The 24427-nt window shown below is 37.9% G+C and overlaps 1 protein-coding gene across 2 annotated transcripts in view; it reads left to right on the plus strand.

Moving 5' to 3' along the window:
- The first annotated feature begins 175 nt into the window (after positions 1–175).
- VPS13C (vacuolar protein sorting 13 homolog C) overlaps positions 176–24427 on the plus strand; it is an 82413-nt gene continuing 58161 nt past the window's right edge. Inside the window, exons 1-21 of one of the 2 annotated variants that reach the window (XM_001232999.6) lie at positions 176–405; positions 1121–1164; positions 4779–4821; positions 5502–5597; positions 6318–6419; positions 9317–9379; positions 10887–10952; positions 11728–11837; positions 12640–12699; positions 13295–13354; positions 13950–14030; positions 17227–17284; positions 18359–18486; positions 19277–19383; positions 20048–20219; positions 20624–20686; positions 21350–21485; positions 22105–22199; positions 22797–22939; positions 23931–24123; positions 24272–24386. In XM_001232999.6, the coding sequence (XP_001233000.3) occupies positions 306–405; positions 1121–1164; positions 4779–4821; positions 5502–5597; positions 6318–6419; positions 9317–9379; positions 10887–10952; positions 11728–11837; positions 12640–12699; positions 13295–13354; positions 13950–14030; positions 17227–17284; positions 18359–18486; positions 19277–19383; positions 20048–20219; positions 20624–20686; positions 21350–21485; positions 22105–22199; positions 22797–22939; positions 23931–24123; positions 24272–24386 (2035 nt within the window). In that variant the 5' untranslated portion in view covers positions 176–305. The remainder of the gene's footprint in view (positions 406–1120; positions 1165–4778; positions 4822–5501; positions 5598–6317; positions 6420–9316; positions 9380–10886; positions 10953–11727; positions 11838–12639; positions 12700–13294; positions 13355–13949; positions 14031–17226; positions 17285–18358; positions 18487–19276; positions 19384–20047; positions 20220–20623; positions 20687–21349; positions 21486–22104; positions 22200–22796; positions 22940–23930; positions 24124–24271; positions 24387–24427) is intronic. The other variant, XM_004943746.4, reaches the window with a different exon arrangement.

The raw sequence follows: 24427 nt of genomic DNA on the forward strand, positions 1-24427 counted from the left end.
CCCTCCTCCTTCAGCGCGCTGCTTCCCGCCTCCGGACGGCGGCTCGGGGGCTGCTCCTCTCCCCGCCCGTAGCTCCCTAAACACCCGCTCCGCAGCCTCCCCGAGCACTTCCCCATCCCCTCAGCCCCTGCGCGTCCCCGGCGCTTCGTGTGGCGCTGCGCGGCCCCGCCCCGTCACCTGACCGCGGGAACGCGCCTGGCGCTGCCTCGCGCCGCGCCCCGCCGCCCATCCCTCTTTCCCTCCCCTCCGCGCCGCTCTCCGCTCACGGTGGGCCGCGGGCGGCGTGTGGTGGGCCCGCCTCCGCCATGGTGCTGGAGTCGGTGGTGGCGGATCTGCTGAACCGCTTCCTGGGCGACTATGTGGAGAACCTGAACAAATCCCAGCTCAAGCTGGGTATATGGGGGGGTAAGGAGCCCATTCCGCCCCGGCTGTGTGGCGCAGCGGGGCCGCCGCTGCCACCGGGGGAGGGCGCTTCCTCGCGCGGAAAGCGGGTCTCTCTGGCTCCGGTCCCTGTGAGGAGCGGGCGGGCTACGGGCTGGCGACCTCTGTGAGGAGCTGGCGGGCGGGCGGCCTGCGAAGCCTACCTCCTGCTCGCTCCCCCGCGAAGGACGGTCGCTGTGAGGGCCGCGGCGCTCCTTGAGGGGCGGTCGGTCGCCTCGGGACCTCGGACCACCCCCCGGTGGGCGGGCGGTCGGCGCGGGGCCGCGTTTCTCCCCCGTGAGGGGCGGCGGTGGTCGATTGGGCCGCGGCTTCCCGCGCTGTTGGCGCCCCCCTGCGGCGGGCGGTGCCCCTGAGGGGGCTGGGGCGGCTGCCCCCTGAGGGGCTGTCCGGAGAGGGCAGGCTCTCGTGGGGGCCGTATGTGCCCCAGGGGCCGAAGCGTTTCTTCTCAGCTTGACTGCGCTGTTGCTGTGGCGGTGAATGATTCATACCTGTATTATAAACAACATAGCCCTAGGAAGTCGTGTTGAAGCACTCTGGTGGTACAAGTGCAGTTTTCCTCATGTATGATTTGGCATGCCTGTGCTCCCCAATGTTATATTTGGAAGGCTGTGGTTGTTTTCCTTGTTCCATATTGCTTTGCATAGGTGTTGAAATCACTGAACTTTTTTCTTCCACATAGGAAATGTTGCACTTGACAACTTACAAATAAAGGAGAATGCACTAGTAAGTATTCCAGTAATTTCAAGCTGTATCAGTGGGTCTGAGGACTGAGCCCTGGGGCTGCTTACTGTATGTAGTCTCACTTCACAGAGTGTGCCTTCCTTGCTTGTTTCTGAAAGTGGTGCCTGGTTAATGGCTTCTAACACTGCTAATGTTATTGGAACAAAGGGAAAAAAAGTCCACAGGTTAAATTATAACTATGTGCCCAAGAAAAGTGCTTCTGAGAAATCCCCGCTGGTGTTTTCAAGTATGTTTCTGATGTTTTCTGCATATCGGTCTGCCTGAGGGTCAGAAGGCCCTACACAGGGATCTGGGCAGGCTGGATTGATGGGTTGAGGCCAATGAGATGAAGTTAAACAAGATCAAGTGCAGGGTCCTACATTTCAGTTACACCAACTCCATGTGTAGCTACAGGTTTGGGGCAGAGTGACTGGAAAGTTATGAAGAGGAAAAGGACTTGGGGGTACTGGCTGGCAGCTGAACATGAGCCAGCAGGGTGCCCAGGTGGCCAAGGCCAATACAATGGCTTGTATCAGAAATAGTGTGACCAGTGGTGGTGAGGTTGTACCTCAAGCACTGTGTTCAGTTTTTGGGCCCCTGACTACAAGAAAGACATGGAGGTCCTGGAGTGTGTCCAGAGAAGGGCAACAAAGCTGTGAAGGCTCTGGAGTGCAAGTCTTGTGGGGAGCGGCAAATGGTATTGGGATGATTCAGTCTGAAAAAGAGGAGACTCGGGGTTGCCATCTACAACTGCCCGCAAGGAGTTTGTAGCAAGGTGGGGGTCTGCTTCTTATCCCAAACAGCAGCAATAGGATGAGAGGTAATGGCCTTAAGTTGTGCCAGGGAAAGTTCAGGTTGGATATTAGGAAAAATTTCTTTTCAGAAGGAGTGGTTAGGTGTTGGCAAAGGCGGCCCAGTATGATGGTGGAGTCATCATCCCTGGAGGTGTTCGAGAAAAGGGTGGGTGTTGTACAGAGGGACATGATTTAGTGGGCATTATTGGTGATGAGTTGATGGTTGGGCTAAATGATCTTAGAGGTCTTTTCCAACTTTAAAAATTCTATGATTCTACATAGATATCACCTGTCCTAATATTTGAAGCTTGAAATAGTAAAACTCTAAAATGTTTGTACATTTCTGTTACTGCTTTAGTCTTCCAGTACAAGCTAACGAACTGTATTTCTGCTGTTGCTGCATAATCATACTTCCATAAGGTCATGGTTTAAACTTCCAAAGGGTTTATCACTTGTATGTCCAAGCAGTAGATGGTTGTATGGTTTAGAACAACTTATTAGGAACAACTGGTATGCACAGGTCTTTGTCTTTTTTTTTCTGCTTTTGTTGAATAAATGGATTTTCAAAGCCTGACTCCTGCACATTGTTATAACTGAAGTCCTCTGAGAGACTGTGATGATGTGTTTTGGTGTGGGTACAAAGGGAGAAAAAATTCCATCCATTGGTGAAGTAAAGACTTATGTTTATGGCTATGTAAGTTGATGCTCAGTTAAAACTGTCAAGGGTGACATGTTTGAGATGTGTACAGTCTGAATGTATCTTGTGTGTACTGATTAACCATGTAACATGGTTATTTAAATGTTCCTGTTAAAATAGGAGTAACAGTGAAGGAAAAAACAAGAAAGAGTTTGCAATAAGTGCCCAGGTTCTTGTCTGAAAAATCCTTGGTTGGTTATTGTATCCTGAGCTAAGGGACAGCTGTACCACTGAAAGATTCTTACAACAAACTTCAGTGTGCTTCACATTGTACTCAGGGAGATAGTAGAAAACATGCTAAATTTTTGCTTGACATCACTGTTTTTTCTCTGTTGCTCTGAAATTTCATATCTTAACTGCCTCTTTTGCTCATTGCTGATAACTTTATACTTACAGCCCTTGACAAAAATATCTTTATAATATGGTAGTTAAGAAAGGAAGTAGGTAAGGAAGGAAATACCATCTAATTTGTATGTAAACCTTCCTTACGGTGATGACACGGTTGATTACAGATCTAGCAGTTGTTATGTATGAAAGTGGTTATACTTTTCTCAAAGAAAGATGAGAAAAGTTCAAGACTTGAAAATAAGGACTATTTCTGACTACTTTACAGTTGCCATATTATGGATATTTTTTCAGAAGTAATTAAAATAAGGTTATTGTGAAAGGAGTTAGAGATATGTGCTGTAGTACAGCTTCATCTTTTGTAGTTTGTCTGCTGCCGTCTGGATCATTTTTGTCTTCTTCTTAAGGTTTCCCATCAGAATATAACTAGCTTTTATTTTCTCACAAGTGTGATACATTTCAATGTAAATAAAGAAACCCCTTTAGAAAAGGTAGGCTGGAGCAAATGGTAGCATTTAGTGTTATTCTTGCGATTTTTGTTTCTTAGTCCCAGTAAAAGGGCAGTTCATTAAAATGGAATTTTACCAAAGTTCAAATTTAGTGTCAAATTTAGGCTACAGCTAATGCAGAGTGAACAAATATTTGTGTAAGATTTCTAAGACAAATTTCTGTCGAATGATATTAAAAATGAATTCTTATGCACCTTGGAAATGTAAAAATAAAAAAAAATGACTTTAATCCCAAAATACGTTATAAGTTTATATTTGGTGGCAAAATGCTGAAGTGTTACTCTGAAATACATATTTATTTTATCCTTTGAGAATGTTGTTTCACTTTGTGTGACCTTAACTATTAAGAGAAGGATAATGTGGCAGCTGCCATTAACTTTATTGTGTTGTTAAGCACTTGGAATAGTGATGTTAACGAATTCTTCCTGATGGATTGCTCCAGCTTTATCCTATTTCTCAATCATAGTGTAAAATGTCAGATGATAAACTATGACCTAAACTCTCTAACAACCTGTTGCATTTTTCTCAGGCTTATACAACCCTGATCATTACTATGAAACTCACAGCAGGTGGTACTAACTAGAAATTGGGATTTTACTGTAAGAATAGTTAAATCGTCATGTCTTAAATGTAATTTTTAGTTTTATCCTTTCTTTCTTTTACTCTTTTTCCTATTTATTTTGTCCTTCTTTTAACCAGTGGTTATATTCCTGTTTTTGCGGCATGCTTTGTAGATGAGATCCTTCATGAGGTTTTAATTGATGGTAATGACTGTTTGCTTGTCTCATTTTCCTCAGATATTTGAGTCCATGCTGTTCTTGATGTTTGGCAGGCATTTTACAAAGAACTCAATGTTGCTATTGAGGCTTTTAAAACATATTAGGAAATTCTAAGTGCTGTACTGATCATCAAAAAGATAAGATAATGGGATGACTGAATAAAGAAGTAAAATTATATTCTCGCATGTAGATGAAACTACTTCTTGGCTAACTTTTGTTGCAAAGCATTATCATGCTGGTATTAAAGAGCTGCTAGAAATGTGCAACTCCTTTGTTTTTTAGTTTTCTACAAGCCTGACTGTATTTATGGATTCCCATGTTCACATGAGCATTGCTGATTAATTATACCCATGTCATACAGAGGATTGCATCTGTTCTGGAACTTCAATTTTGTGTGTACAGTTTTAAGAGAAGTCAGGATATAATTCTGTTGTCTAAACCAAGTTGCCTTCACAATACATGAACCTGTTGAATGCTTATTTTTCTTTTACAGAGTGAACTGGATGTACCTTTCAGAATCAAAGTTGGCCAGATAGGTAAGGGTTTTGTTTTGTTTTGTTTCAACCTAAATCTTAAAATGGAACTTAGAGTACAAGCCTCAAGATCAGTCTTGCCTTTGAATTTCTTTTATCAAGATTTCTTAGGTGGTCTCTAATAGTACTTGCTGTTGAAGCTAGTGTAGATGTCTAATGTGACTGCCCTACATAAATGATAAAGTTCCCTGGGTAACCCTGTTTGTGTAACATTATAGGCTGAGCATGAAAAACATATCTGAAGTGTTTCACAGGTATGTGGATGGTGAAGGGAGCTGTTCTGTAGAACTGGAATGTGTGTCTCTTCAAAGGGTAGGTTAGGAATATAAAGAACTTAAGGAAGATTGCTGAAAGATTGACCAAGATGTTTAGCAACTCTTAGATACATGTTGTTAAAAATTCTTTCTCTCAACGTCTGTATTGCTTTTTCGAATGAAATGTGTTTTGGAAATAAATGTATTCTATTTCAATCCAATCACAATCTCAATTTTTGATCTGAAGTCTTTGGACTCAGAACTGCATGTTTTTGAACTCGAAGGGTGTTATAAAAGATGTACCCACGCAGTTTCTCCTCGACTTCTAAGGCATTTAGAACATGAAGAAATAGACCTAATGACCTTCATTATATGTTCAAACTAAGCACAGCATAGGTCTTTGAGGTAACTTTTATCTGCTTTATGTAGATAAACTGACTTTGAAGATTCCTTGGAAGAACTTGTATGGTGAAGCAGTTGTTGCAACTCTAGAGGGCTTGTATCTTCTTATAGTTCCTGGAGCAAGTAAGTAATCTTCTCAACATGGTGAAATAATCAAAAAGATAAATATCTAAAGGTACCATTAAATAAGCTGCTGTTTTTTACACTCAATTCTTCCGGGGAACTTTCTGGACAAATGCAGGGAAGTGAGTGGAAGAAGGATAGGCAAAAGAGCACTTGTTGCCTTCATGGGAAGTCTTGGTTGTGTCCATTCGTTCTGAGTTCAGTTTAACAAACATGATTACTTTGATGTGTGCTATTTTGAATCCGTTCTTCTAGCATGGTTTGGATCTTTTGGCTGTTGCAGGGTATAGTCTGGTCCTAATTAATAACAATCAGAAGTAGTAATTCTGTTAGAACTGATATTTATGGAGGGGAAGAAGATCAAAGAACTTAATTTACTTTCTCTGAAATCAGATGCTTTGCTACAATAAGGAAACTTTAAAATTTCTAGAATGTCATGTACGTGTGTAGCAGAAATTACAACCTGTGTTATGTAGTGCTGACCATGTTTAAGTGCATCGTTATACATGGAAAGGTACTCCTGTAAAACAATGCTTGAATGTTGGTATAGTCTCTTGTATCCTGTTATTTTCAGAGTCAGGATAGAGGTTTCAGCAACTAGAATAGCCTTTGTTTTAAAATGTCATTTTGCAACATTATGTTCAAAATAGTGCATATTGCTTGATTGTGCATTTACGTACTTTGAAATTTAGGGTAATGCTGTCCCAACTTGGCTTACAGGCATTAAATATGATGCAGAGAAGGAAGAAAAATACTTGCAAGATAATAAACAAAAGGAGCTGGCCAGAATTGAGGAAGCCTTGAAGAAAGCAGCCGAAAAAGGTACCAAGTTAATGCAAACCTCTGATGGCATTTGGGAATTTACTGTGCTATGAAAGAAAAGTCCCGTTTTGTAATTGATTTAATGAACTTTCAGTATCCAGCTAATCTTACTATAGCGCTTTAAATGGCTCCTCTTTCCTCTTTAGTTTGAGCTTAAGAAGTGTTAGTCATTTTGTTTACCATTTCTTTGTCCATTGGAAATGAGAATTCAGTTATCTGGTATGGGTGTTTTTTTGTGGTTTTTTTTTGTTTGTTTTTCATAAAGCTCTTTGGGAACAGGACCAAAGACAGCAGCTGCATCTCATGAGGCAAATGTTTATTTCATTCAACATCCATTACTGAAATTCTAAAGATGTTTTAGAGGTGCACATGACAAGTCATTCTTTGCTTAAAAGAAATGTAAAGGAAAGTGAAAAGGTTTAATGTTTTTCACAAAAAATATCAACACTAATGTCTTCATTTCTGTTTCTGCTGGTTTTTATTGTATGGTGAAAGACATATTATCTATGGTGGTATGATGATCGTGGTGGCAGAGCTCAAGGAGAGAGTAGAGAGATTAAGGAGCAACAGGGAGTGTGAGCAGGAGGAACAGGAGGGATATGAAGCTGTCGGAACGGGTTTAGAAGAGGGCAGTGAAGATGCTCAGAGGGTTGGAGCAAACCTGCTAAGAGGAAAGGAGTTAGGCTTGTTTAGCTTGGAGAAGAGAAGGCTCTGGGGAGACCTCATTGTGGCCTTCCAGTACTTGAAGGAGCTTACAAGCAGGAGGAGGATCAACTTTTTGCATGGTCTGATAGTGTCACGACAAGGGGGAAATGGCTTTAAAGCAAGGGGAGATTTAGGTTACATGTTAGGAATAAAGTTTTTACTCAGAATGTGGTGAGGTGCTGCAACAGATTTCCCGGAGAGCTTGTGAGTGTTCCATCACTGGAGCTATTCAAGGCTGAGTTGGATGGAATCTTGGGCAGCTTGATCTAGTGGTTGGCAACCCTACCAATGGCAAGGGGGACGGAACCGGATGATCTGTGAGGTCCCTGTTGAGCTAAGCCATTCTGTAATACTGTGTTGCGTTGGGTCTAGTTTAAGAAATGAGGCTGTGTTGATGAGGAAAGAGATAATGACACAAGAAAACAGTTAAATGTGAAGACAGTAAACTTTACTTAAAGTTTTGCTCTAGATCATTAAGAATTTAAAAATAATTGATTAAAAGAATTGAATATTTCTGACTGGTTAGGCTGGTTTTATTTTTTATCATCACAAATACATATGTTAGAATAATGGTGCAAATTAGGCTGCTTTGGACAGAGACCAGGCTCTGAACTGATGACAGCTAACTGTGTATGTTAGAGTAAAGACATGATTACTGAAGGTTTTGTGTGATAGGAGGTACGATGGTTGATAAGATGCATCTCTATGAAAATAGTAATGCTGCAAGTCATTGGCCTTGGAAAAGCTCCTGAAAATGAAATTGTTTGTAGAATACTTCGGGAAAGATAGTCTGTGTTGTAGTCTCTCTGCTTGCTTTATTTTCCGCCTTCAGGACACTACTGCCTTATTCCTGTTTTGTTAGTTTGAAATACACATTTGCAGTCCTTCACACAGCAGTTTACTAATCTGTATGGAATGCAGAAATAAAGCCTGCTTTATCTATTGTCTTTAATAAGTCAGAAACTATATGTGAGCTAAGCTGCTTCGGTGGATGAATTTTGCAACTGTTACTTCATACAGAAGCAAAGGAATGTTCATAGAAGTTTGACTTTGGTTATAGCCATACCTAAGCTGTTATTCTTAGCGTCAGTAGCAATGGGATGAAGGGATAATATGAAGAGTTTAACCGAATAGGCAATGCTTGAGGAATAGTAGATTTGGAACTTCGTGCAGTAGTTACTGCATCTGCAGCAAAGTCTGTATTATTAGTATTAGCATTTCTGAAAGACATTTAATGCCTTCAATGTTTGCAAGACTTTGGAAAAGAGTTTTCTTAAAACAATACCTCAGTAGATTGACTTGTCATATGAAGAGCTAAAATTAGATCTGTACTCATGTTTTGGAAGGCTGCTTCATTAAGTTTTTCTCCTGGGGAGTCAAAAACTAGAGGAACATAAAAATTGGATTATTCTAAATTGCAGTCCTTCTGCAGCTTCATTCAGTGGTACAGCAGCTTTGCTATTTGTGGTTTTCAGGTTGTCTTCTAGGTTATTGTGGTGAGGATGACTTGTCCAGTTCTTGTATGAGGAGATCTCTTGTCTTTGCTAGATACAAAGTTCTTGGGGTCCAAGTTGCTCTGCTCTTCTGTGAACTAATTAGAAATTTAGTTCTTCCTAAAAGCTTTTGAGTTCACAGTAGGTGGTAAAAATCTGGGAAATAACTGAATGGAATGTTTTCAGGTCTGTGAATTCTTGGCTGCATTTGCTCTTTCAATTAGTACTCAACTGACATTAATATGTGTAGAATCTTAATTCAGCAGATCAGTCCTAGGGATATTTCCTTTCAACATGCTATTCAGAAGTTGAACAAAATGGTCATGTCTCTGTGTGGTTAGTGTAATGTGATAGAGAAGTGATAGCAAGATCTGCTAACAGAAACAGAACACTATATTTTCCAAGCTATTTAAGTCTGTCAGTATCAGTACTCTACATGGAGATTAAAGTTTCAAACTCTTGTCACTTGCTGGATAGAAGTAAAAAGAAAATGACATAATATGCATCTGTAGTCAGTCTTTGAAACTAGGTATTTCTGAAGCAGCTCTGGTTGCCAGGTACTACAGTGTAAATATTATCTTGACGTGAGTTTTATGAACTCAGTGTTAATCCAGGAGCTAAACGTAATATGAAATCGGGCTGATGTCCTTCTTTTAAACAAAATGCATTTTTTGGTTATTTGCTGCCATGTGGACCAAGGCGCTCATTCACAGGATTCCTTGTATGGGTTGGAGAGTCTGATTTACAAGGACACCAAGCCTGGTGGGTATGCATGGTTAATTGCAGCTTTATGTTTTAAAACAACAACAACAAAACCCAAAGCAGTCAAATGTGGAAATGAGAAAACAATACATATTTAATGATTATTGATTCAGGCTGAAACTTCAAGTGACTAGGGCTGTTCAAGAAGACTGGGAGACCATTTAGGAAGATATCTGTCATCTGTGTCAAATTGAGGAGTGTCATAAAATGCTGACGGCGTTCTTCTTCAGCATTAAAACACCGATGTAGATTTTCTTCTCCTCCCTTCTTAGCCCATTTGTTTTTTATTTGTAGGGTGTCCACTTTGTTAATACTTACAGGACTGGTTGAAGTCTTGGCTGGCACTTTTTCCTCCTTTCTCTGAAGGAATGTGCAAAGTACATATCAAACAAAGCTCTTCCCCGAAGTTAAATTGGCCTTTGTGCTTGTTTCCATCTTACTTTAGTAGGACGCACCCTTCTTCTGTTATAACCTTTTAAAGTTAAGTACAAGCAGCCCTATTGCTAAGTTCTTTTCCCCTTTGTGGCCAGACGGGTGAAAGAAACGGTGCAACTCACTGAACTTTAGATAGTTTTTAGGTTTTCCTTTTAGGTTTTCTTTAGAAATGTGGAAGAACAGACCATTAACTTGATTTGTGGAGTGGTTGTGTTTGTTTTGACTGTAATTTGTGTGTGAATATTAGAATTTAAATTCATATAAGACTATTAAAGAATTATTATTTCTGCATGCGTGTTTTGCAGTTTCAGCTGTCATTCATCCAAATTACTTTCATATCTTGCGGTTGATTGTTGTGAGAATCTTACTGAAAAACCTTATTTGGTTTTTCTTGTACATCGTGAATATCTTAACTTGGAAGTTATGCACTTGCATGGTAGAAGCCTCATCTGGATTTTGACTTCAGTGTTTTTCCCATATGAGTATTACGTGTTTCGTTATGTGCCTTTGCCTGAAGTCATGAAATAAATGCTTGGATTACAGAAAAAAATATTCACCAGGGTTCTAATAAGTAGTCGTGATTCTGTTTTCAGATCTGCTTTGTACATCAGAGATCTGAATTGAATGCATTAATAAATCTGAGTGTGTATTTGTTGAGAAGCCTGGTGATTATTGGTAGCTCCTTAAACTCATGGGATGTTGTATAAGGGATCTTGAAACATGTATTTACACTTAAAATTGACATGGCCCTTGATCACAGTGCAGTTTGTATACTTAATCTGAAGATGTTACTGACATTAAGTAGAAAAAGAAAAGGCAGTGCTTCAGTTGCTTCCACGAAAGTGAATTCATGTATATGTGAATGATGGAAAATGATGTTCTGTGTTATGAGGAGTAGCTGATTGCTTCCTTAACAGCTATGAAATTATTTAATTCTTTTAATGAGAGCTTACTAAGGCATTCTGCTTTGACAAGCTAAACTTTCTTCTGTCTTTTTTTTCATTTCTTGCGTTTCTGCTTTGCTAACTTGAATTTTATGCTTTTCCCTAAAAATTGCTTGCGCTGAAAAAAGGACGTAAGCGTAAAAAGTATAAAAAGCATTTTAAGAGACCCTTTAAAGGTCGTGATCACTCAAAAGGTGGGTAAAAAACATGACTTTGATTTTGTTTTTAAATGCTACATATTTTGCGTGCTGTTCTCTTAGTCTTGCATATACATCCACTGATTATTTTTCCCTTCCTTTTTGAAAGAGAGCATGAAGTAGAGAGAGCTTTGTGTTGTTGGTTATCCACTTTCAGGATCGAATACACTTGTGTTTAATCCTTATGAATTTCGAACTTATTAGCTTAGCTTAAATGATCACAGTACAGCTCCACTACTGAACAACTAGAATATTTCACAGAGTATCTTTACATGTTCATTTATTGTATGCAAGCTATTAAATCTTCTCAGGCAATATCCTGTGAAAAGCTCTAATGAACCGATCCTTTATTATGTAAGCAGCATCTTCACCTGGATTTCTTAGGGTACTTTGTGCTAAATTATACCTTCCTACCTATTTTCTTGCTGAAACTCCTAGTTCGTTGCTGAGGGACTTCTAAGGGACTTTTGCCTTGGAGGGAGTGGAGAGGTATATCTTAAAAATCAAACTGGAAATTAGTGTAAGCTGCACTATTATCAATGAAACTTAGAAATAAATTTTCTTATAATGGTGGTGTGTGCACAAAACTAATATTACATTTTCACAATATGGATATAGAATAGGAAAAAAAACTAAGTAGCTAAAGACTCAAGTACTAGATATTCGCGTTAGAATAAGCATTAAATTTATGTTGGAATAGCTGTTAGTGTGGCTAAACTCAATATGTATTTGTTTCGCTAAATGCTATTTATTTCTGTATTTGATTTTCCAGATAAAACAAAGGAGGAGAAGAAAGATACTTTCTTGGAAAAACTTGCAACTCAAGTTATAAAAAATGTCCAAGTCAAGATCACAGGCATTCATGTTAAATATGAAGATGATGTAAGTACCTGGAACATGCTTTCTCCATTTTAAATTTGACTCTAGTGCAGTCGTTATAGTCTAGTCCATAGAGATAAACTGTTATTTACCATCCTGAAAAATTACTGTGGCTTCTTATGCATATCTTTGAGTGAAGTACTTCAGGTACAACTGAAAGCTGGAGTTATTTTGGATATGGGAAGTAGATAATCTGTATTTTGCATTGCCTGGTGCTGCCTTGCTCACTAAATATGTGTGGTGACAGTTTGTAATACATTAGTGCATGCAGTCGATATAGAGAATTTTTCATTGCGATGACCAAAATTCAGAATGGCAGGGACTTGTGGACCTATGGATGAGCTGGAAAACAAAGTTAAATAACTAATCGGTAATAGGTAGTATTCTATTCCCATTCCAGCTTCCTGGAAATGAGTGAAGCAGTTTGTGATGAGATAGCTGCATGTAGATAGGAAGCATTGGACATAAAATGTTATGCAAAGCTATTCCGGAACTGTTTTCAGAGAGACTATATTCAAAGTGGTGGGAAGAATGGAAGTCAGGAAGTGATATAGTTGACTGAGACATGGTACTTGATAGTTCTTCAGTTCTTTACTATACAAAGGTTTAAAAACCTGAAAGAAAATTTCAGAATTGAATTCCTAAGCCTTTAATCTGCAGCCATATTGGTACTGACCCAACTGAATGCTTCAGCAAGAATAGTTAAGAAAGGGAAAACTGATCAAGATTTCAATCAATTTTAATGAAATTATTCTTACGGATATGAATATGGATAAATAGCTATTCTTATTCTATTTTTTTGCAGATCACAGATCCACAGCGTCCAATTTCTCTGGGAATTACATTGGGCGAGCTTAGTTTATTGGTAATATTTGTGTGCATGCGTGTGTTCATGATTTTGATTTACTTATCTTTGGGCACCAGAAGGATAAGTTAGGCATTTAATATAATGCAATTATAGAATAGATATGGAGGGTAAGACAATCTTCTCTTCATGCAGATAGTACTTGAAGTTTGTACAAGCAGCAGGGAAGATTGCTGAGAAACATCATGCTATTTTGAAACAAGCAATTTCTTCTTATGTTCCAAGTGATCTTTAAAAATGAATGTGCTTAATTTCATAGGAAAGGTTGTTTCCATGTCCAGTAGTTAAATTAAGGCAAATGTTACTTCATGATGAAAACTGGTATTTTGCCAGGCCTCCTGAGCAGAGGAAAGATAATTTCAGTTAACTTGTTTGCCATAAATGCATAGGATTTCTTGGGTAGGATAAGGAGTTGAGAACTAAAAGGAACTCACAAATTTAGTATTGGGTTTTGACTTGTGTATATACAGAAGCCTACTTCTGTAATCTAGGAGCACCAAAGTGATTCATTCTGTGCTTGGAAAAATAGTATAGAACCACAGGTATGACAAGTAAGGTACATCATGGAATGACTTTTGTCCCTTCGAAATTTTAGACGACAAATGAGAACTGGAAACCTTCAATTTTAAATGATGCGACAAAAGTAATTTACAAGGTAATGTTTTTTTTTTTTCCCTAGCTGGTTCAAAAGTGTAGCTCGCAACTGTTATTTGGAGTGATGTAGTATGCAGGTACAGAAAAAAATTGGGAAAGCTGCTTGTGAATTCTTGTATTTTACTTAATATTTTGTATTTTTACTTAATTTTTTAATAAGTAGAACTAAAAAGACTGGCTTTAGGTAAAGCATCAATACCATAGTTTTAACCAATCAATGCAAACACTGATCTGCTCATAAACAACATTACATAACAAGACTGAAATCTGTGTAGTAACCATGATTTCAGATAGTTTTGTTTAATTGCCATTTCCTATTCTAATCTATGCGTAAGATGTGTTTGGAATTCAGGTAGTGAAGCATGCCCTTCTGTTCCTCCCCATCCCAATTACTTTTTATCAGTGTGTGTGAATGCATGCACTTTAAGAACATGCGTTTTAGCAAGTAATTATCTTTTTAAAATGGTATTATAAGATTAAATGCGTCTCAGTGCTTATAGTAGATTTTTTTTTCCAAGTGGAAGCTAAATTCACAGAATCTATTGAATACAGAGTATGGAATCTGTTGAATGCTGTTTTTTTTTTTTTCTCTGCAGCTTTTATGCTTGGACAGCCTCAGTGCTTATTGGAATGTACACAGCAAAATGTATTATCACGGCTCCCATGAACAAATACTGGTAATGTAGAGTTAAATGTGTTGAGCGGTACCCTATCTCATGACTGTTATACTCTTTCAAACAATGCTATATTAATTTCAACAACACCCAGCCCCAGACATTTGGTCATCTCTATTATGATAGCAGGGTCGTATGTTAATTCATTGTGCCATTGATAGTTAATATGTTTTGTTGACTCTATATGTTACCAACTCCTGTAGATTTGGAGGTGGTCAGAAACTGGGTTTGTAAGATCAGTTCTATTAGCCTATGACTTAGCATGCTACTTACTCAGTACTGTTTATTGAATGTCTGGGCTATATGAAGTCTTATTTAGCTACTGTAATGAAAACAGAAATAGTAAATGATCGTGGAGTTATTAAAATTTCAGAATATTAAACCTTATTGGAGCAGAAACTTTATATTATCAAGATACCTAAGCTGTGTAGATGAAACTAACCAATATGATGTAGCCAAACAGAAGAACAAGAAAATAAAGCAAAGAGCATTGCCAAACAGAAGAACAAAATCATGAAGTAAAGAGCATTTATTCTTTTTACTTTTTGCAAACTATACCTTGTAGGTAGTAGCTGTCCACTGTCTGACTTGAAAGTTAGAGGGGTTAATGTAATATTTCTCTGAAGGTAGTCCCCCTCTTTATGGGAAACAGATTTGGAAAGATGAGTATGCTGCACTTGTCAAGTCTGAAAAGGGTCATAGCTTTAAATAGGAAGTACTCAGTAGGACTGAGTAATGATGACTTCTGAAAATGAGGTTGGGTGAAACATAATTAAGGCAGACTGTATGGCAGAGATGATGCTGGAAAAAATTAAAATGGTAATTGCAGGGGAAGGATAAAATCCAGTTTGTATGTATGAGCTACTTGCAGGCTACATCTAGTTTTTCTGATTTGTTAGTGTTTTGAGTTGCTGTTAGCTAGATGAGTAGTGGTGTACTGCAAATTGTAATGCTGTAAGGTTATGAAATACTTGTGAGGTAAGACAGCAATTAAATAAAAGCAAAACAAGTTTTATTTACTCTGAAGAGAAACTGGGAATGTGGCACTATTAATAGGGCAATAGACAGAAATTGTAGCTTTCTGTACTGCAGCTGAGGAGTACTGGATTGCAAAAGTGCCTTTGCTGTTAAGATTGTTTCAGATAGTTATTACATAAATGTGCTTAAAAGATAGCTTATTTGTAGGTAATGAGAAGCAACTATTATCTAGTGAGCTCTTGGCTAGTAAATGACTGAATTGCTTAGGTTTTGAACGTAAACTTAGAAGGGATTATGAAAACAAGTCAGTTGACTTGGAATCTTGTATATACGACTGCTCTTCTAAGTTTATCAAAAATGTGTTTCATTTTGCTGTGGAGAATGCTGAATACATAGATGTATGCTGTCTATCTGCGTTTTATTTTTGGTTTGAATAAGTACATCTGTGCAAAATAGAGTGCATTATTGATCCAGTGTTTATAAATGTTATGCAAATGTTCTGTGTATCCTCATACAATATTCCTTGTTTCCATTTCTTCTGCTGTCCTAGTCTTTTACAGTTACCATTTCTTTCTTTTTTCTTGTTAACATAGCATACACTTAACTTGATGGACTTGACACTAATAAGGAAGTATGGTTCAAAACTGGTAAAACCAGCCAGTCATTAAATGTACTCTGAATCCTTTCTGTTAATGTGGAACATGAAACCCAAGTCCTCCTTCTATTTTAGTTCTGGTTCCCATTGTAGGGTAATTCTCATTTTCTAAAAATTGGAATGCAAGTCACTGTATGTAGAAGATGCTGTGAATATGTTATTTCTTTGTCCTGTCTGCACTCTCTTACTTTGTTTAAACAGCTAAAGTTCCTCAGAGTTCTTTCCATTATGCCTTTGTAGTTTAGCAGAAAAGCTTATGAATTCTTAATAAGCCATCATGAGGGAAGAGTGTGGAATTTGGCATTGGTGTAAGATGGCTTGTGGAAATCCTCTCAGCTGCTTATGAAGTCCTTTCTGTTTCAGAATTTTCTGTATTAAAGATTAGAATACATTTTAAATGTAGTCTGTAGTATATCCTGTTTCCTGAAATGCTAGGAGTTCCGTCCAGACAGGCCACTTCAGTCTTACTGTAAACAGTATTATCAAGAAATCAGATTTAGCACAGTAGCTGATTGGTCTGCCTCATAGTTGGAATAAGCTGTGTAATCCATAGCGGTCTGTCACTTTCACACAGCAGTCTTCATATTTAAATAACATGAGCATATGGCTGTTTGTGAGATTAGCTGTTATACACTTAAGCCCATTGAAAAGCTTACTTTCACTATTAGAGTTCAGAAATATGCAAATGCAAATATCTTAATGAGCATGTGTACTTTTTGTAAAATACAAAACATTTTAAAATAAGAAGTTGGGAGAAGAAATTACTGGAAGAGATTTGTATCTGTAAGATATTTTCCTTGTAAAAGCTATGCTTGATATTGATAGTCTTTGTAAAATATGACAGTAACAAGTGCTTCATCTGCCTTCATATAATAGATTGTATGTACTGCTTCTTAAAACCATGTGTCCTGTTTTAACTGATAGTGCCATTGCAATCCATAAGCTAGATGAAATAATAGGGTATTTGTATAGCATCCTCAAGAAACTGCTGAATAATTGCAACAGCAAAGAGACCTCATTTTGAATGAGGTCTCAGTTCCAGCATGATATTGCTCATTCCTCTGAAGCTGCTGCATTATTTTCCTGACATCATATCTTTCGTTTCTCTCCTAACTGGAGAATACCAGAAGACTCAAATGGCTTTCTTATGGGATAAACATGAGCAAGGATAGATTATGAATATATTGTCTCAGCATCTTCAAGGAGTTTAAAAACAAATACTTAATCTATTACACTACATGTCTGCATGTACACAATTGTTAGAATGTTTTAAATTAATGAACACTAGTTGATGCAAGATAGGAAGGTTCAGTGAACTTCTAAGCAAAGTTGAATTAAATGGTAATAACATTCCACTTGATGAGAGAAACTTATTGAGTCTGCTGTATTGAAACATTTTACTTTTAAGTACTTGAGATATCTAATGTAGCACGTTTAAGGGGTGAAGTTTTCTGCTGGAGTTTCCCCAAAACATGTGAATTGGAGTTGAACTGTCCTCTGAATTTTAAGTAGAACAACAGTAAATATCCTTCAGCAACTGCTAGACAGTATCATATTCCTTTACAGGATCAACTGAAAGGAGGAATTCCACATGGTGATAACCAGCCTCAAGACTACCAGTACAGTAAGTAAGCTACAAATGAATTAATATACATTGTTTTGAGCATTTTAGTTGGTCTGAACTGATCATACAGGCGTACCCATGCTAGCTTCATTTTACAAAAACCTAAACATAATGTAACATCATAGAGGTTTTATTCTAACTATTGGTAGGCTGATCTCATTTGTTGTATGAATCAAATGCTGTTTCTAGAATCCTAGAATGACTTGGGTTGGAAGGGACCCTAAGGATCACAAAGTTCCAACCCCCCTGCCAAGGGTAGGGCCACCGACCTCCAAATCTTGTACTACACCAGATTGCCCAGAGCCCCATCCAGCCTAGTTTTGAACGCTTCCAGGGATGCAGCATTCATAGCCTTTCTGGGCAGCCTGTTCCAGCACCTCACCACTCTCTGTAAAGAACTTTCCCCTAACATCCAGTCTAAACCTTACCTCCTTGAGCATAAAACCATCTGCCTTGTCCTTTCACTATCTACCCAACTAAAAAGTTGATTCCCCTTCTTTTTATAATCCCCTTTTAAATACTGGAAGGCTGCAATGAGGTCTCCTTGCAGCCTTCTCTTCTCCCTGCTGAACAAGCCCAGGTCCTTCAGCCACTCTTCATAAGAGAAGTGCTCCAGCCCTTTGATCATCTTTGTGGCCCTCCTCTGGACCCAACAACTCCCTCTCTTTCCTTGACACAGTGATCCAGATGGGACCTCACAAGAGTAGAGTAGAGAGGGACAATCCCCTCCCTGTCCTTGCTGGCCACCTCTCTTCTGATAGAGCCCGGGATACCATTGGCCTTCCAAGCTGCAAAAGCACACTGCTGGCTGGTGCTCAATTTTTCATGCACCAGGACTCTCAGGTCCTTCTCTGCAGTGCTGCTCTCAGGGAGTTCTTCTCCCTGTCAGTATACTTATCTGGGATTACTCTGACCCAAGTGCAAAACCTTGCACTTTGCTATGTTGAACTGTTTTTATGGGTCTTGAATGTACACGTCATATTATGTCGAGTAGGTGATATATTAGGCAGTGGGCTTAAGTATTTTTAAGATGGCTTCCTGTATTAAATTAATCTCAATTTTTTATTCTTTAAGTCTTTAGACCAGTATCAGCCTCTGCAAGAGTTTTTATCAACCCAAATGCAGAAGTGGAACTGAAAACTCCCAAGCTTGATTGTAATGTAGAAGTACAGAGAATTGCTATTGAACTCACAAAGCCACAGGTAAGTTGGGTTGGTGTCAGTCATCACCTGTTTCAGAGTTTTGAGGAGCTGCAGCAGTAATTGTGATTAGAAAATGTGATCCTTGTGTAACAGTTGCTCCCCGCCTTTAGATTCAGGCCCTCTGACCCTGTTACCTGCAGAAGCTGTGAGGACAGTACTTGGAATAGCAAATATAGAATGGAATCTCTTAGGATTAACCATTGTCTCACTTTATCTGCTCAAACTATAAGCCAACACTATAATGGAAGAGAAATAAGGATAAAAGCAAGGGCAGGAATAAATGGTGTATATGTCTTTGGCAACATAGCCCATTGAAGTACCAAGAAACTCATTTTGATAGCTCCCTAGCAATGTTATTGTTTATTCAGTTATAATTTACAATTTAAGTGTCTTTTTAGCTCTCATTGATACCCAAATGTAGTCTGTGTTGAGAACACTGCTAATATTATTAGTGCAAATGAGGTTCCAGTGTTGGGAAAATTTTATATTGACAAAGGAAGAAAATAACATTTGTTTGAGAAAGACCAAGACTATGTTATGAGCAGGCTAGTAGAAGTAAAAAAAATAAATTTGTTTCTCAGGGAAGCCAGAAATTCAGATGGCGGTGTCCTCCAAGAGTAATAGGTATAGCTGTTGGTCTGCTTTCAGTAGCAATGAAAATGCATAGGCCTAAATTTCTGAGTAGTTCGGGGAGCACTGAAGACACCTTTATAAACATATATTTCTACTTGAAATATTGCATGTAATGAAATCGGAAGCTTTGCTAAGGAGCTTGTTTTCCTGTGTTTAGTACCTCAGCATGATTGATCTTCTGGAGTCCATAGATTACATGGTTCGCAATGCACCATACAGAAAATTTAGACCAAATGTATCTGTTCATAAAAATGCCAGACAATGGTAAGTTGCATTTGGTCGTGTGTTCTCTGGGGGATGTGTTGAGTCCTTTCTAGTCTTGTCATTCTCCTTTGCGGATAATGCAGTTTTAAGCACGTGTCATTATAACTTAACGTACCTCTGCATAGCCAAGTAAAACTACTTTGCAGAAGAGATGATGTGAAAGAACCAGGTGATGAAAATGACTTAAAAAGCTCACCTTGAACCCGGAATCTCTGAACAAAATTCCAGTGACCTCTCTAGAGGTTAGAGTACAATTTTAGAAAGACTAAAGTAAAAATTGGTACATGTATTACAAAGGAAATGTGTCAACTGTAATTTTAGTTCTTAGTTTTGAGCTGATTACGTTTTTTATGGATCTTTTTCTGAATAATGAATCGATGCTACTTATCGAAGTGCTTAAGTGTTCTTTGTGCTTTTACAGTCCAGGTTTGTAAATGTGTGGAAGTCAATAGTGGATGTAAATTTATAGTTCATCAGACATGCAATATAAGCCATCAGTCTTTTCATGAAGTGAGGTAGAAACCATTTAAAAATTTATAAGTGAATAGCTTAAATGAAGTGGTGAAGAAAATGTTTGCGTATTAATAAAATACTCCTTCTGCAGTTTCTAAGTTGCAGGGCACAAAATGAAATGTGAAATTATTCACGTGTGGATTTATTGTAGGTGGAAGTATGCGGGTGACAGTGTTCTGGAAGTTCACATCAAAAGATGTACTCGTATGTGGTCATGGAGTACCATAAAACAACATAGGCAGCTTGTGAAGACTTACAGAACCATATACAGGAGCAAACTGACACTGGGCAAACTGTCAGAAGAAACACAGAGACAAATTCAGGTATGCAGTGTTTCACTCAAGGGCAAGTATGTTTTGATCCCTTGATTACATAATTCTTTAAATATGCATGATAATAATCAAGATTGATAGTTTTCCTAGATCACAAGAGTTCTAGAGAGACAGTTTTAATCAGAAGCCTGACGTAACCCGGTGGGGAAAGAAAGAATTCTAGTGGAATGACGTTTAAATTAACTTTTTTTGGTTGTAGGATAATAAACTTTTGATATTTTAAAAATCAGACTGTCTAACATCAGGCTTCGTGGGCAGAGGTACCCATTAAAAGAAAGGAGCGTGTCTAAAAAGAAATTGGAGAGTAAATAGGAAAGGATTGGTGCAAAATTGTTGTAGTGAGACTTTCCTAGATGTGACTGAGAAGCAGACGATTTCATCATATGTTTTTACAGGACCTAGAAAAAAAGCTTGATGTCTTCAATATAGTCCTAGCAAGACAACATGCACAACTTGAGGTAAGAAATTATTTCTGTTCAGTAATATTGTGGCACTTCAAATAGGATTGTTTCATCATTACAGAATCTTGACAAAATTTCTGGTGATGAGTATGGCTGAATGGGGGGACGAAGAAGGCAAGCTTCCAGTCTTTTGAGGACAGGAATAAATCAGTTTACAAACTGGAAACCATGCCCTAAAACTTACCACTGTGTGCACTGTTTCTGCTGTGTAGTCTGTACCATTCTACAGTCTTCTCTGTATTAATGATTGTTTTGTTCCTTGGACTTCTGTTATTTCAAGACTAGCTCTGCAGGTATTCAAATTAAACACTGACCGCTTTTACCACACTATCTTATACCTTCAAATATTCTGATACCTTTCTAGTGGGCAGCCAATTTAATTAAACAACAGCTGTGATAGAATTTTTAAGAAGTAGATGAAACCTGTGTTTTATTTTGGAAATCATTTGTGACGCTATTAAGGAGTTGCCTGTTATAATGGTAGGGAAAAAGTGGGGTCTGCAATTGAGATAAAAAACACCTAGCATTCTGAAGGTAAGCTCAGAATAGTCCCTCTTGCAGGGGTGATGTTGCTGTCCCTCACATGCCTATTAAACGCATAATTTACAGGAAAACAAAATACATAATAATCAATTACATATTTTAATGCTTGCTTTGTAGACAATAAGATCGGGACAGAAAGTGCTGAAGAAGAAAGCCACTGAAGTTGAAAAAAAAAGTGGAGGATGGTTTAGTGGTTTCTGGGGTAGGAGAGAATCTAAAAAAAAGGAAGACGAAGAATCATTCGTTCCTGAAAGTAAGTGTAGGCTGTATTATAGTAACTTCTTAAATAGACTTGTGATTTTCTATATACTTGATTGAATAAAGACAAAGAAGCAAGTTACAGTATATCTTGTTTCCTACTGTACAAAAGTGAGTATGAGATAGACAATACCATGCAGTATTGATCTGTTTTGTGATTTTATTTACTGTTATCGATGATTGAGTTGGGAAATAGGGCGTATTTCTGAAATGGCCTTAAGCACTTCAGAACCTTCTAAAGAGAAGAGTATTGAGTTTTCAGCTGTGGTTTTATAGGTGACGATTGAAATATTGTATTCTGGTGATCTGCCATCTAGATGAGAAAGTGGTTGTAATAGTACTCCTCAAAGCTCTTTTCACTGTTGGAAAATATGGATCATCTCATAATATAAATGATGATTTCAGTCCTACATACATAACGCTGTGCCATAATAAGGCTGCTTATTATTTTACAAAGTGGACTTTACTGCAATGTAATATAGAGCTTTGTGTCAACAGAACTTAAGTACAGTAGAAAACTTGTGGGAGGAAAATTGTAACCAAATTAGTTGCTAGTTGAAGTGTAAGCTTTTGTGGGTTTTATTTATGTATGTATGTATTTATTTATTTATTAGCTATCAATGAACTAATGACACCAGAAGAGAAGGCTAAGCTTTTTACTGCTATTGGCTATAGTGAGAGCTCCTATCACCTTTCCTTACCAAGACAGGTAAACAACTTTTAAGGGAATGGTTTAAAAATAAATCTTTCAATTGTTGTGCTGTACAATCGTATGAGCTCATGTTCTTGTCAGATTGAAAGGAGTAGAGCATCAGCAAGCATCTGTGACCGACAAAGAAGATACAAAACCCAAACACTGCACTTATGTAGGAAATGATTAATTTTTGATTTAGATAAGTCATTAAGTGTAAAGATGCTTTAATTTCTGTCAATACCGTGTGGAAATGTGCAGGCTTCAAATAGATTATGGAGTATGGTTCAATTTTTCTTAATTTGCTGATTGACAGTCACAAATGGTACATAGGCAAAACATGTTTTCGGCACTTGCTTTCACAGTGTAAAACCCCTGTGAATTCGTAGAAGAAAAAAAATTCAAAGTAACTCAGCATTTCTTGAAATACCATGTTTTATATTACAGAAATGTCTGGTGAGGGTTGAAAGTTCTCTATACTGAGGTTCTTGCATGTGGATGTATGGCTGCTGGTTTAGCCATAACTCCAGATTTCATTAGATTCGTTTGAATTAGGAGTTCAGAAAAATTTTTCTGATGAAGATGACTAATTTCAGTTTTCTCTCTCTTTGGTAGTATGTTGCCCATATTGTGACGTTGAAGCTGGTAAGCACTTCTCTTACAATTAAAGAAGACAAGAATGTGGCAGAAACTCTTAAAGTACAGATAATTGATTTGAGTACAAAAATATCACAACGCCCAGGAGCACAAGCCATTAAGTAATTAGATTTATATTTTATTTTTGTAGAAACATTATTTCTTTCTCAAACTTCTTACCCCCTTTTTTTTTTCCTTGAGTATTGTATTTTTTTTTTACATTGATTTTTTTTTTTGTTTCACTCTTTCTAGCTAATTAGAAGATATTGTCAGTTTGGTGAATAATATTGAATGGAATGAGGAACGGAATATTATTTATTGCTCTGTGTGAATGAGAATAAGCTGTTTGTTGAATCCGTGTATTGAAGTGCTGTATATTAACTTTGGGAATTATTTAAGGAGCGTGCAGTGGTTTAGCTGACACATTCCAGCCAAGCTACTGAATGTGATGTTGCTTACTTCCTACAGAAAAGAAAATCCATACCTGTGTATTGTGGGTAGTACGTATAAACCAGCATATGGAAAGCTGAGACCTTTCTCTTTTAATAGAAATCACACCAGAAATAATGAGCACAAGTTATTGTTACACAGTGATCTAATAATGGCTTCAGTGTCTGGGAAATGAGTCTGCATTTGTTCACGCTTTGATTTGCAGTTCCTTTATCTTTTGACTTTATGCATAAAACCGCCAGTTCAGTTGTGAACTGTGGAAATATTTTGCTGAAAAAAGTTTTGCATAGTATTAAAAGTGCGATCACAACCCCTAGAGAAGTTGTACAAATTTTACATAAATGTGTGCCATATCATTTACTTGGTGGGAGGTGGTCCATAGAGAGATTGCAGCGATAGATGCCCAGCACCCTAAAAAGAATTTTGTTTCTAATAACTGCAGTTGAAAGAAAATACTACCCTTGTTGTTGTGAGCAACGTGCCTCCTACCAATTTCTTCACAGTTTATTAATGTTACAATTTGTTAACCATGTGGTTAGACCTGTGAGGCTAGCTTGATTTCCTGTTTTCTTTATCAAAAACTTTCTGATATTGCTTGCTTCTCATAGATGGAACTGTTCTATGTCCTAACTTATATAATAATTAGCCACCTGTCTTCTTTAGGGTGGAAGCAAAGCTTGAAAACTGGTATGTTACAGGCCTGAGACAAGAAAACATTGTACCATCTCTTGTGGCTTCCATTGGGGATAGCAGGTCTTCTCTACTGAAGATAGAGTTCAATATTAACCCCGAAGAGAGTACTGCTGATCAAAGTCTTAGTATTGAATCACAGCCTGTGGAAATAAAATATGATGCAGTGAGTAGTAATCAAAATTGTTCTCTCTTTTGTGATTCTTTTTTTAACTGTTGCTTTCATTCTCTTTGCTCGGTTAAGATCTATTTTGTATTTTTTACTGAATGACTTATGAATATGTTGTTAATTCTTGGCTCTTTGTCTTTAAAAGAGAACAATAAATGCAATGGTAGAATTCTTTCAGACAAGTAAGGGAATGGATCTTGAAAGATTAACATCAGCCACATTAATGAAACTCGAAGAAATCAAGGAAAGAACTGCTACAGGTAAGGGACATCTCACTGGAGGCAAACCCTTGAATATCGTA

Source organism: Gallus gallus, chromosome 10, assembly GCF_016699485.2.
Source record: "Gallus gallus isolate bGalGal1 chromosome 10, bGalGal1.mat.broiler.GRCg7b, whole genome shotgun sequence".
In the NCBI taxonomy this organism is placed as follows: Eukaryota; Metazoa; Chordata; class Aves; order Galliformes; family Phasianidae; genus Gallus; species Gallus gallus.